Source organism: Cloeon dipterum, chromosome 4 (assembly GCF_949628265.1).
Source record: "Cloeon dipterum chromosome 4, ieCloDipt1.1, whole genome shotgun sequence".
In the NCBI taxonomy this organism is placed as follows: Eukaryota; Metazoa; Arthropoda; class Insecta; order Ephemeroptera; family Baetidae; genus Cloeon; species Cloeon dipterum.
The window spans coordinates 11,397,437-11,410,781 of NC_088789.1; the positions used below are offsets into that span (position 1 = coordinate 11,397,437).

The window sequence follows — 13,345 nt, forward strand, 5'->3', positions numbered from 1 at the left end:
GTGCTCGATCCGGTCAGTCGAAATTTATTTTGTTAATGAGAATTCTAAAAAAAGCCAGGTGAAAGTCGCTGGGAAAAATGAGCCAACCAATGAGACGCTGGAATCATATGGTGTTGTTGTCGCGAGATTATTATTGTGATTAATCCGTAATTATATCCGTTGGTAATCCGTGCATTCGAGGAAAGTACGGTGTTGTTTAATAGCTATAACGTTAGTCGGCAAGGCGAGCAATATGGATCTCGGTTTACCTTACAGAGTTATGCGCTTATAATCGCGCAAAATGTCAATGCCGCGACAGAGCTGCGCTGTTATCGAGGGTGTCGCGGGATTCGCAGTTTCCAGCAATAATTAAGAAATTTGCAGGTTGTTTGTATGTGTACATAAATATGATTCTTCGGACTTTGTCTGCGTTTACATCACTCTAATGGGCCAAAACGGAAAATTGTTTAAAAAACAGCAATAAAAAGCAGTGAAACTTTCAATTACCATTCGTGTTTTTTAAAGGTAAAAGCAATAAACTATGTACTTAATTCTTTTTATTAACCCGCCTTAATTGTGCTCTCGTTTTTGTCTTAATTTTGCTATACGAGTAAACTTTGGTTTCATATTTTAAAACTAATTTTTGTGGTGAGAAACATGTTAGCTACATTTTGTTCCGCTTAAAGAATTCGGCGGGACAAACACATTCATTGTTAGGATAGGTGACCTCCGCGGCGAATACCCTCATCCTTGGGGTATTTGTTTCACAACAAGTAAATAATAGCGCGCGTGCTTCCTCCCTCATTATATGATTCGTTTCGCCGGCTTAATCTTTGCTGTCTATGGGCAACTCACACGATTTCTCTTCTGAGCGATTACACCCTCATAGCCTTATGCCGCTCCTGCCTTTTTTTTTACTAAAATGTCACAAAAATTCGGATCACTCCTGATTTTTATGAATTCATAGCGTCTTCTAAATTTCATTAACTAAATGTCAGCAGCGCCGATTCCTCACGAGTCCTGAGCATTATTCTCTTAACCATAATTATAAAGAGGGGTCGACGGCTTATTTAGCTCGTCAAGAAAGGAAAACAGGGTCGGTGGTTTGAAGTCCATACCTATGGCGGTTTATTGATGTGAACTGCGCTGAGAGTATTACACTGCGGCACCCAAGGGATGAGCAGGGGAGAGAGCGAGAGGTGGCCCGACTTGACCAGTCCGCCGCCAGCAGAAGAGAGAGAGACGTCGCGGGTGTGTGTGTGTGTGTGAGCGCTCCCCTCCGTGAGGGGTGGTTGTATAACCTGAGACTTTCCCTCCACTCTCCCCGAAATATTTTACATTGATTACCTCGTTACAAATAATATTGATCGTAATATCGTCAGGTAAAACCCTGACTCTAAATTTCTCTTCACAAAACATAAATTCTCTATCAGTTATCAGGACATGCAGAAAAAAATTCAATGTTTGTGAAATAAAGTTTTGAATATATTTTATTCACCAAAATTGTTCAAACCAGGAACATTGCACACCAGTAATATAATGACTACTCATCGTCAGCGTCATTCTCTTCACTAGTCTCATCTTCGTCCCAAAAATTTCCGTTTCCATCCATCAACGGAATCCTGAATCCAAACATATCGCCATTTTCATGATTCTTAACTTCAAATTGTCCATGGAATCGCAGTTTGTCGCCATTCATCATTTCCTCGCCGTTGCGATAGGAATCTTCATCAAGCAAACTATCAATGCTAAAATCTTGTGTTTTTTCAGTACCAGTCAGCTTCATGTCTCTGCTTTCACGTCTGTCGACTCTGTATTGGACGGGAACTTCTTGTTCAGATCTTTTAGCCCTGTCCACTTTCATCGTCTTCTTGGAAGACTGGTGTTTTTTCAATTTTTCTGATATCTTCCTCCTGGGAGCCTTCTTTTTCTGAAAATTGATTAAAATGACTACATATAGCGAATAGTTAAAAAAATCACTCACTAATTCTTCATCCTCGTCATTTTCCAATTCATCTAGAGCAACGTCTTTTCCGTGAAACTTCTTAGGATCTGTCATTTTGTTAGCGGAACCAACTTGAAGGGCCCAGTCGGGAAGTTTGTTTTTTCCAACTTTTTTAGTCTGCCAAAGCAAAACATACTAGGATATATCGAATGCAAATAATACACGTACGGTTTCGACGTCATTTTTTTCTGGGACCGCTTTGGCGTCTATCACAGCAAGCGAGGCTATTAATTCGAATGCAATTTAAATAAGACGGGGCTAGAATATATAATATTATTTACCACCTAACACTAGCTGACAGATGAGGTACTTGAGTTCCATCTCTTCTTTAAAGTTTTGATAGCAACGCAAACACAAAAAGACACCAATGCCAAGCTTGTCTGCCGTCTGTCTGGCCGAAGTGCAGAAGGTGTTGAAATTTATATGCACATGTGTTGAGGGGGGTTATAATATGATAAAGTGACACCATGCACAGGGAACACGACGTGTGAGACATACTCGAAAACCTGACATTTTCTGATAATATGTTAAAGTCATGTTATTTTGCAGGTATATTATAGAGCCGTTCTTGGAAATTGACACAGTTAACCTATCGGTCAGGTCATCACAATGCACAATAATGCGGAACAAGATACAAAATGCTAAAAGGAAAGTTTTATTGCATTTGCCATGCAAAATCGTAAAACATGCGCCAATAATCCAGCTATCTTTTTGGGACAGGTAGAGGAATCATAATGCAATCGGAAAACAAACCTTTTTCCTAGTAAATTGATCATGCAAGTGAGTTTATCTATTAAATAAAGGTGCATTTTTTTTTATAAAATTTACAAGCTTACAATTTCTTGGCTTGTATAGCTTTATTGGCTTTTAAAAATAAACGGTACTACAGACCTCTATTTTCTGGTGTTTGACTGTAAAGTTCATAATCAATCATTTTGGGAATTTGCTATCACTATAATATCACCATAATGATTCACGATATTTCTCATTACCCTATAGAAATGTTTTTTTAGATTATTAATTAATTTTAAAATCCAGGTCCAATTTGAATTATATATACCTCAGTTGGATTTGAAACGACAATTTTTAAGGACGATTGATTTTCCGTTGACGATTTTTAAAGTTTTCTTCACTTAAAATTTTTTCATTTGACCGACCGACAGTTTTCCCTTTATTTTGTTGAAAAGCAGTAAAAACGTATTGATAACAAAAACTCTCTCCTTGTTCGCAGAACCAGCAATTCACTATCAGGAATATTAAAATTGTATCGTTGAAGCTGTCAAGGAAGTGTTTATCACACCTGTTAAAAGCACTTCAAAAAATGTTGAGGGTCAGCACAAAGTAGATTTTTTTTTCATAAATTGTAAGATGCACCAAGCCACGCCATGGTCTTTGATGTGTCAAACTGTGGCCGAGAATCGTGACAAAGAGCCCTGTGAGGGACAGTGAAGCGTCCACCCCAAACTTGCACTCGTGGTGAGGTTTTCCACCTCATTATACCCCTGAATAAAGCGTCTGAGTTAACAAGTTGAGCTTGTCTGGTCGCTTGTTTGCATATTTCCTAATTGAAGTGTCAAAAGCAAGCGCGTGGACTCGCACACGTGAAACAATAATTGCATGTTGTGGGTCGCAATGTGACAACAAAGGCCATTGACACCAACTCGCTGACATCAATTTACTTCACTGGCGTTCCTTCATTGTGTTTTTTTACTTTGAGTGGAGTTATTTTCAATTGATGCATTTTTAGTGTATCGAAAGTTCTGTTTAGTTTAATTGAGTGTGTCATTGCAGTAAAGACCTCATACACGTGAAGTTAGGTCTCATGAGATAAACTCACAATCAGAAGGCTCTGTTTCAGTTGTTTATTACACAAGACTAATTTATTTGTAAGGCATATAGTTCAGAAATATCAAAAATTAAAAAAAAATACAGACAAGTAAAGACAACAAAACTAACGAAAACCGATAAATCAAACTGTGTAATCATCGCAAAACATGCGTAGAAGAAAATCTCCTAAATTTAGAAATAATTAATGATTGTAAATCATTAACACTTAAAAATTAACTGCTATTTGAGGAGAGCGGATAATTGCACGGCAGTGCAGTTATTAATAAACTCTTTACTGAAGGGTTTCAATATAATTTAAGTTCAAAATATCTGCCTGGCTATACCCGAGGCTAAATTAATTACTTTAAATCAACAAAATGATTTATGTTTGATAGAACATTGCCTGTTTTTACGAACTTAAACCAAATTATGCCCACAAAAATGGGAAGCAGGAGCAATATTAAATTTGATTGGATCACTCCTTGGTCATGTGAGGTTTCAGTGCCATTGTGACTTTGATTTTGGCTTACAGTTCCTGAATTTGCCGGTCCAGGAAGAAATTCCCCAGAAACAATTGAAAATTATGTTTAGTGACTTACAAGCTTACTACTTAAATACATATACTTGCTTAATTTAGGTTAACTTGCTATAACTTATAAAATTTTGCAACAGCTGATTTGCTAATGTGAAAAAGCCGACTTCCTCTTTCTCACCAATAGTGATAGTTTATTTTTTTCTACCTCAAAGAGTTACCTCTAGGAACACCTTTTCTGTCTTTGCAATTCCAATTAATAGAAAAGTTTTTCCCACGTCTTCCGACAACCACTTCCACGATCAACGAGTCTTGAGAGCCTCGCTGATAAAAAAAACGCAGACCTTTATTCATTCGATTATGAAAAACGTCTGTCTATTGCAGAAGCAATGTTCCGGCCGGTCGCTCTTAATTACGCAACAAACAATTGCGTTCGCAAGTTACGAAACGCAGAGATGCGTGGGCGTCCAAAACTGGTCCTGTTGCGACGCCGCGCGCCTTTGTTGCGAGTTTGGGCGAGGGAGCACACGCGCTTAATCCGCCATAAAACATTCGCGAGCAACAAAACCCGGCCAACGGTGCATGCGAGAAAACACCCTTTGCTCGCCTTGGCGTTCGCAGAAGCAGCAGCACGCTACCCGCCTCACAATGATGAGGCACAATTGCATGTGCGTCTCTCTCGCGCGCACAATACGCGTGCGTTTCAGCTCTTCTCGCTCTACTCCTCCGCAATTGTGATGCTGCGTCGTGGGATGGAATTACTCATAAATAATCCACCTCTGCATTGTTGTCGCCGCAACACGCCGCCTCTGCGCATCTCGGGAGGACAGTTTTATTTTCACTTTATTTTTCCATTATTCCAGACTTTTGGCGAAAATTTAGAAACATTTCTAAGCTAAAAAGCAATTAGAAAATTTTTCACAATTTTTAAGCATTTAATCACTATATATGTAATAATGTAATACATAGGTACATTTGTACCTCAATAACCACTTCTGCGGTGCTTGCCATAGACCAAAAAGTCGCTCAATTTGGGATGCTCTTTATAAGTTTATGCAGTGATTTTGAAAGCCCTCTTAATTGGCTGACAAATTGACAATAAATCTTTATTATGTGATTATGCAATATGTTTTTATGTTTTAGTTAATTTTTAAGGAAAGTACATCACAGAAACGGGCACCATGCAAAATTGAAACATATATGAAGAATTCCCCAAGAGTGTACTAACTTTGGTTTCGCGCACATGGGCTGAAATTTATGATAAAGCATTGTGTACTCAGGCTTAATCATGAGGACAGCTCGCAGTGGACGCGAATCTTGGTCACGCGACGCGCCACTTTTGGGTGACATAAATAGAATAGTTTATCCCTGATAATCGACTGAAATGAACGGTGGAAATTAATACATATGCTTTTTCCCTAAACAACTATGAATAAATCACAATTAGAACTGTGATAAAATGGGATAACATACAAAAGTAAATTTAATTAAAAAATAACAATCATTTGACATATTAAAGCTATAGTCAGAAATTTTGTTTAATATCTCAAAATAAAAAATCATATTTTAACTTTGCACACAAGAACAAGACTCTCTTTGACAGTTAGCTGTTTCATATTAAAGCAAGTCTATTTCCACGAGCTGCTGAGAAAGTGACTGGAAGGCACTTAACATTTCTAAGGAAATTTGATGATCAATTTATGAACATGGTCCCTCTTCTTTGAATGGCTTCTGTAAAATGTTACATCAACCCTTCCACTATTGCAAGCCTTTGTCGCCGGAGAAGTTATAATCTGCAGATAATTGCCCAACAAAACACGATGCACGACGAGACTATTACCGGCCTGCTTTGGCTTCTTTCTCAGGCAGGCAAAGATCACGATTTGGCCGCCGACATGATTACATGATTCTCCCTGCGGATGCAGAAAAGCGTTCATAGGTTTTCCCAGTCAGCCAGCTATTCAGATGAACGCGTCATTGTACCCTCTTTTGGGCTTTATTACATCTCCATTGTGCCCCGAATCAGCCGCACTTGGGCCGCCTCCACTTACAATTAGGCTGGCTCTACTGTCGCCCAGTCGCCAGAAAACGTGTAGTAATTAATTTTTGCGGTTTTTATTGCTGCTTTGCGCGCACTCTTCCATATATTCGTTAATTTAATCAAAGTAAAGTTTAGAAGCTTTACACTCGTAATTTAATTGCTACACTTGCGAATACACTCAACCACTCTTTCAGAAGACAAATGAGTGCAAAAAAGCAGAATGGAATAGCGCAAACAACTTTAGAATAGACGAATTTAACTGTTTTAATATCCTTTATCTGGCCTATATTAATAAATATAATTTATATAACTTGCCGAAAATTGTGGGGAAATCAACGATTAAATATTTATAAATCAATAATGTTAATTCCGTTAAAGATAATAATTCTAAAATGATATGATGTAACAAAAGAGGACAACTTTTAATTTCACTAAAAACGAGTCTTTTGTATCAAAAGACAAAGCAATTTTAGTGGTAATAAAAGTTGTTCTCTCTGATGCATATTATAATATTTAGAATGATCTCTGACGGAATGAACCTAATGATGTAAAATGTTTAATCGTTGATTTTCTTTATTTTCAGCAACTTAAATGTATTATGACAAGGAGGTGTTGATTTCAGTAATGTGCATTGGAACATTGCTCAAAAATTTGAAAAGATAATGATTTTTTTAAGAACTTCTCCAATTGAGCCATTATGTACTAAGTATTTTTTGTATTTTTTTTATCTATCCTCTTTGCTTCTTTTAAATTGCATAACTCAAAAGCCAAACAAGCATTAAATAATTCATTTCAATTAACCAGAATTGAAAAATTAAAACCCTTATCGATATGTACTTATATTGAAAAATTTCATCCAATAATGAGATTGAAATAAATGATTTTAACTCGCTTCATTTTCAATATGGGGGTATATCTAATTTTCAAAGTTATCTTTAATTCAAATCAGTCGTCTCTCGGTTAGCATGAATAACCCTATCAAGACTTGCGATCATTAAATATTGTTTTGCGTGATAATTATTTTTTTTCCTCCCTACTTTCCGACAGCTCACAAACCACTGAGTCATCTCTCCCGGACAAGTAGACCCCCCCTGATCCGTGAGCCTATGGGAATTCCCACTCAAACATACATTTTACTTTAAATGCATATCTAGTTAACCCTCATTGATTCTAAAATGTCTCTCTTTATTTCAAATTTGGTTGTAATAGATTCACGTGCTTAATCAAGTTTGAAACAAATATTTGAGGAAGATTTATTATACCATCCCCATAAAACTGATTGATTATACAGGCCGAAAATTAATTTCGCGTGCGGTATGGGGAGCATGACAAACATTTTGCGACGGTAATTGCGCGAGGCGCGGCGAGACTGAGCGTCGCAGGTGAGAAAATGGCAAAGGTCAGTCACCGCCCTCCTGCTTGCACTCCGGACCCGGCAGCCGCACCTTCCGCGACTAACTCACTCACTTACACCCCCGCGCGCGTGATAAAAAGCACAGCGCGCTTTCATTATTATTGATGGAGTGCCGAGTCGTTGGCTAAGTCGCCTGCCGCGGCTGAAATCGCTGATTGCTTTTCAGGAGGCTGCGTGCTGATGCTTTCTCGATTGGCCAACAAGAATATGGCTGTACACCGATATCACACGGTAAAAGGGTGAAAATGTTGGTCATTGTGCGCGCGCCTACCTTTGCCACCGCTGATTGCACTTTTTATTGCCCAATACCCTTTACGCCCGGCTGGGCCCATCTGTATCTGTCACCCGATTGATAAATACCCGTTCAGCCGCCATTGTAACGACCAGGATTGATAACACGCGAGGATAATTGCGGATTAAGGAACGCATGTTGCACGCCAGACGACGCGAGCACTAAACGCTCCTTTTTATCAGTTTCCAATCACATTTTAGCAGTTTCACTTTCAGCAAAGCCAACCTGCTGAACGAAGTGAAGACATTGCGTTCTGAATGCATTTATTCCTAATAATTGGAACCCTTCACTTGACGCGTTCATTTATGCAATGTTCCAAATACCAGGTATTTTGTCAGTTCATGTATAGATAAACGAACTTGCTACCATTTTTCCACGACTGTGATAAGAACAATCAAACTTTTGTCGCATGTCGCGAAGCAAGCGCGAAGTGAATGTTGATTTCTTGTTTTTTCTTGTCCGTTGAACACCTTCCGCTTTAATTGTTGCGAGACAACACAAAACTCAAAGAAACCGACATGCAAGCCTCTAAAATGATCTATTGAAATAACACTTAAAACAAGGAAATTAATTAAAAATTGAACAACATAAACCGGTATTATCATGAGCGGAGCCTGAGGCTAAACACCATAAATCACAGCCAACGTTTGTCTTATTAGCAGGAATAAAAATAATATTGAATTGGAATTGTATTTGTGTTAAAAAAAATAATCTAATCAGCAATTTACTTTTATGTACTTAATAATTTTCATTGCATAAACACACATATGAGGAGGAATGGCGATAATGTGTGACTATTTTTTTTTCTAAAGTTTCAGTAATTTTTAAATTTTTAGATATATTTGTGAAAAGTTTAAAACACTCAATTAAATTTTTAAAAGCATCAGCTGTTTGAATTTTAGCAATATTTTTAATTTGAAAAGCAGCGCAATGTCTAAAATATGAAATATAGAAATACGGAATGTAATTATGCTTGGAATTCAAACTGATATGCTTACAAAATGATTAAAAAAATTGAAGGCCACCTAATTTGTGCCCAAATTAGTAAAAAATGTATTATGATAGTATTTTTTGTTTAAAAAAAGAGCAAGAAAAATTTGCAATTCTCGCAATTCTAAATAGTAAATTTTTTGCAGCTTGGAATGGAATTACAAAATTTTTATTTTTGTCGAAATTTCGATTAAAACAAGCTATTTACAAACGAAAAAAAGTTGAAATAAATGACTAATAAATATTCTAAACGCGCAGCCAATTGTTTATAGCAGCCGCGCGTTAGGCACCCTGCAGCTTTCCATCGTAAAACAGGTTGCATACACAAACCACTGCAGGCGATTTCCGCGGCTTTCATCTCTCTGATCACTCATTACTCACGCTGAAAGCACCATTTTATTAAAAAATGACGGATTGGCCTAATAATTCGCTGAAATAACCATTCATCGATTTCGCCCCGTTGGAAGCCACTAAGTAAATAAAGTGGACGTGCAATTTTCGTTCCGCCGTTCTTTTTGATCACCCACGCACTCACGGGCTCGGGGGACCGTTCCTGCTTTTCAAATCGCACCTCCACGAGAGAGCATCGTGGATATAAAAAATTCGGATCGAGGTTTATCTTTCGAACCGTACCTTCATTTAATGCCAGATTCCGCCAGCGAGCAATCGAGGTGCATTCAGCGGGGGGTGGCGACGCCTCTTAATGACAGCATGAAGGCGGCTCGTTAAGCAGCACCCTGTCTCATCATCCCCCTCGTCGAGCCGACTTCTCATACACAACTCTCTCGTCAGTTGGAACGCACTAGTTTCTGCATCTCGCACGAGAGAGCTTATATAATCAGGACGAGAAAACCGCCATTCCAAAGCTTGTTGTCGTCGAGTTGTATAAGAGCGTTTGACTGGATGCAAAACCTTATGAAATCTGCAATTGAGAATGCGTGTTGTTTGATGCACTTTTGATAAGTAATCTTAGCTTGTTGAAAAGGTAGCCTACAATATATTTTTTTCTTTTTATCCCTGTCCGAGGACCGGGAAGGGCGCGCACTTTACGAGCACAAAAATACTGAAACAACACCGCGAGCGGATAACATGGGCGCACCAGGCCGCACAGAAATCCAGCCCACTCAAGGGCCACTTGCCTCCGCACTGAGGACTTTTTGAAGCACTAGACATTCGTCCCGTGATGCCAAATCACGCATGCTGGAAAGGTGCAAACCAGCAAATAGCGAGTATTATTTACTGTGTCAAATATGCTGAAGCTATGGTTAATCATTGATTTTATAATTATTAAATTCACTGTAAGCAAAATAAAGTCACTGTGAATTTGGAACTTTAATGATAGCTTTAAAGGATGGTCGCTGGTTCGTGAAAATCTGCTCATTTCACACTAGTAGACTTTGATACTCATGTGGTACAAATCAAGAAATTGTTGTGTGCATCAAAAGCGAAGATCTTACAGGAATCGATATTTCATGTCCTTCAACAGCACCAGCATTACCACACTCTGCTGTAACAATTTCTAAGAATATGTAGAAACAAGTTGCTATTTACGAGAGGGAGCGAAAAACGCGCGCATCGTTGCTTGATACAAGGTTAGAAACTGCGAAGACAGAAAGGGCCCATTTTTAATGTTGCTTGCCAGTGTCTGACAGTGACAGTTATTCCACAGTAAAGCGTCTGCCACATGAGATGTGGCGTAAATCTTTTTTCAGCAGGACTCTTTTGAAGCAATGAATGGGAAAAGGGTGCCGAAATGCAAAAAACGTCAACAGGCTTTGAGCTTAAAGAGACGTAAATCCACCTTTATCCACGGCAGTCGCGCGCTGTCGTCAAGAGTTCTGTCTGTCACATGAGTGGACTGAAAACTGATTGGAAGTGGAGACGAACGAATCTTTATCCCCAGCAGCCTTAGCAGACCGATAAAATACTTCATGCAATCAACAGGCATTTTCATTCAATTTTATTTCTCGTCCTTGACTGCAATCAATGTAGAATAAATTTTATTAAAATTCTAATCTTACATTACATATTGCATTGATATTAATTTTCACAGGTGGCCAGATTCGCGCAATGCGGAGGTATGTTATATCAGCTGGGGTTGTAGCCTGGTTTTGTCTCTAAATCATGAGGTGCCTTTCACGTCTGAAGATAGAGGCCAAATATTTTGCTGTTCTCATTAACTGACCGGAACTAATTGAGTAGGACATTTCTGTATTAATAAAGAGAAATAAACAGCACGCTATATACAGAGAGAGCTGGAGAAAGCTGCTTTTAATTTCTACTTAAAATTATGACAACCTCGAATGCATCTGTCTTCATTGGCATCTATAAAAATATATTGGACTAACTTTTGGCGGGCAGTAAAAATTTAAAAATAAATAAACACAGGTAATTAATTAAAACTTAACTTTATCGAAATATAAATGGATTTCACTAAGGATGTCTAATTGCAAAACCGAAAAAAGGTTGAATTTTAATATTTGCATCATTTGTAGATCGAAATTTGCAAAACTCGAATTTGTGTTTCTTTGTGAGATATGTTACTGGCAATCGCCACTGTCACAGCGGATAATCTCCCACTATCTCCTCATATACTGCGTAGTAGTGGCATAAACAACAATTGAGTCAAACAACCAAGCTAATAGGAATGTCATTTCCTTGTCAAACAAAGAGGACAATAGAAAATAATCCTTAAAGTTGATCAGTACAAAAAAATTGTGGAAAATAATTTACAGCGCTTGACCATATTTTCTTTGCAGATTCCAATTCCTCTCGTCTTTGTTATCCAACGGTGTATGATACCTTCTGTGAAAAGTGTGAAATACATTAAATTTCAAGCAGGGAGAAAGTGTTCGCTAATTGAAAAGCATGCAAATCGTGCTTAAGCATTTACAGTGGTCATTTACCTAGGTCAAATTTGGCTGTAACCTAATCCTTATAGGAATTGGTTTATGCATTGGCAACAAGGATTTGCCAGGGGTTTGCAGTGTGAATCCTCTTTTAAGTACATTTGTAAGGCTATTGTTAACATTGACGATTTTTTGTGTATATACGCTTTGCAAGCCATTTCATTTTACAGAAAAAGGGAATATATTGAGTGAGATCTTTTTTTGAATTATGAGTATAACTCATGGGGACATATACAGGGCAGACACGCGTCAAGTGCAATCGATGCTCAAGCTCCATTGCTCATTAATTACGTCCAGCGTAGCTAATGGGATTTTGACAGCGCCTGTCGAATTCTTCTGCAATCCGCAATAGCCGTAATTATACAAATGATTAATGCAAATGTGCGCGGACTGCCATCGCAGTGTCCCCTGATCAATAAATTGCAGAATATTCCGTGCGCGTGAAAAGACCTTCTTGCGCTAATGCAGAGATCTCGCCACGGCAGACGTCACAATTGACGTCCAACTTATGCAAATATTGGCGGAAACGTGCTCAAGAATTGTCCCTCTCGTTTAATTAGGGCCGCTCCATTGAATGCCTTGTCTCGATTTGCGGTGACACAGTTTGCTTGCTTCGGGTCGGATTGTTTGTGCTGCGAACAAATCGCCGGCTAAATCTTGCGTCCGCCCACTCGCAGGTCTGAGAGGGTTCCACTCCAGATTTAATCACGACGCGCACCAGTTGCACTCGGGGCGAGGTAATTGTGATATGATTACATGAAGCGGACGAGTACCTCGTCCAGCCAATTTGCGTAAATTAGAAAGAGAGCCGGCCTGCTTAATTGCTTATGAAGCAGCGCTGAAAGCGAATGTGGCGTCAATATTTGCCAAGCCAAGCATTGGATGATAACATTGATTTTTATTATTATGTACATAATCTAAACTACCAATGGAAACTTTAAATCCATGTTATTCTCTCGAAAATAAATATCGAACATAGGGAGGCGTTTTAAATATAGGTCATTATGCGAATCTAATATGACTGAAAATACATATTTGGCGAAGCAGGTGTGAAAATAATCGAAAAGATATTTTTCTGCCAGTATCCTGACTTGTGCTGACTGCTTCAGGTATTAAACCCTAATCAGTGAGGTTTTGATGGAGTTGTTTGCTTCAGAGATGTTCCGAACATTTACGGTTGTTCTATAATTGTGTTGAACTTAATTTCCCAAAATTGTTTGTGTTTTTTATAGAATGCCTTCCTTAGTATGTACGTGCTTTTTTAAATTTACAGGTTTCCTATAAATAATTACATTTCTTGAAGTCTGCAAGCATTTATTACTGTTGGCAACACACTGGATCTTATCTTATTACACA

The 13,345-nt window shown here is 38.4% G+C and overlaps 1 protein-coding gene across 2 annotated transcripts; it reads right to left on the reverse strand.

Annotated features, from left to right (window-relative positions):
- Nucleotides 1–1,442: 1,442 nt before the first annotated feature.
- LOC135942803 (uncharacterized) lies at nt 1,443–2,397 on the reverse strand. 2 transcript variants are annotated; one of them, XM_065489122.1, is made up of 4 exons: nt 2,269–2,397; nt 2,153–2,208; nt 1,964–2,101; nt 1,443–1,909 (listed from the first exon to the last, which is right to left on the reverse strand). In XM_065489122.1, exons 1-4 carry the CDS (start codon nt 2,303–2,305, stop codon nt 1,523–1,525), a joined length of 618 nt encoding a protein of 205 aa, XP_065345194.1. In that variant the 5' UTR covers nt 2,306–2,397; the 3' UTR covers nt 1,443–1,522. The 2 variants fall into 2 exon arrangements, with proteins under 2 accessions (XP_065345194.1, XP_065345193.1); XM_065489121.1 differs by having other exon boundaries at nt 2,266–2,375.
- Between the last annotated feature and the right edge of the window lie 10,948 nt (nt 2,398–13,345).

Coding starts and splice junctions, on each gene's coding strand:
- LOC135942803 (XM_065489121.1), bottom strand. CDS start 2,305: ATGGAACTCAAGTACCTCATCTGTCAGCTAGTGTTAGGTG. Junction 2,209..2,265: donor CTGTCAGCTAGTGTTAGGTG/GTAAATAATATT, acceptor TCGAATTAATAG/CCTCGCTTGCTGTGATAGAC. Junction 2,102..2,152: donor AAAAAAATGACGTCGAAACC/GTACGTGTATTA, acceptor TTGCTTTGGCAG/ACTAAAAAAGTTGGAAAAAA.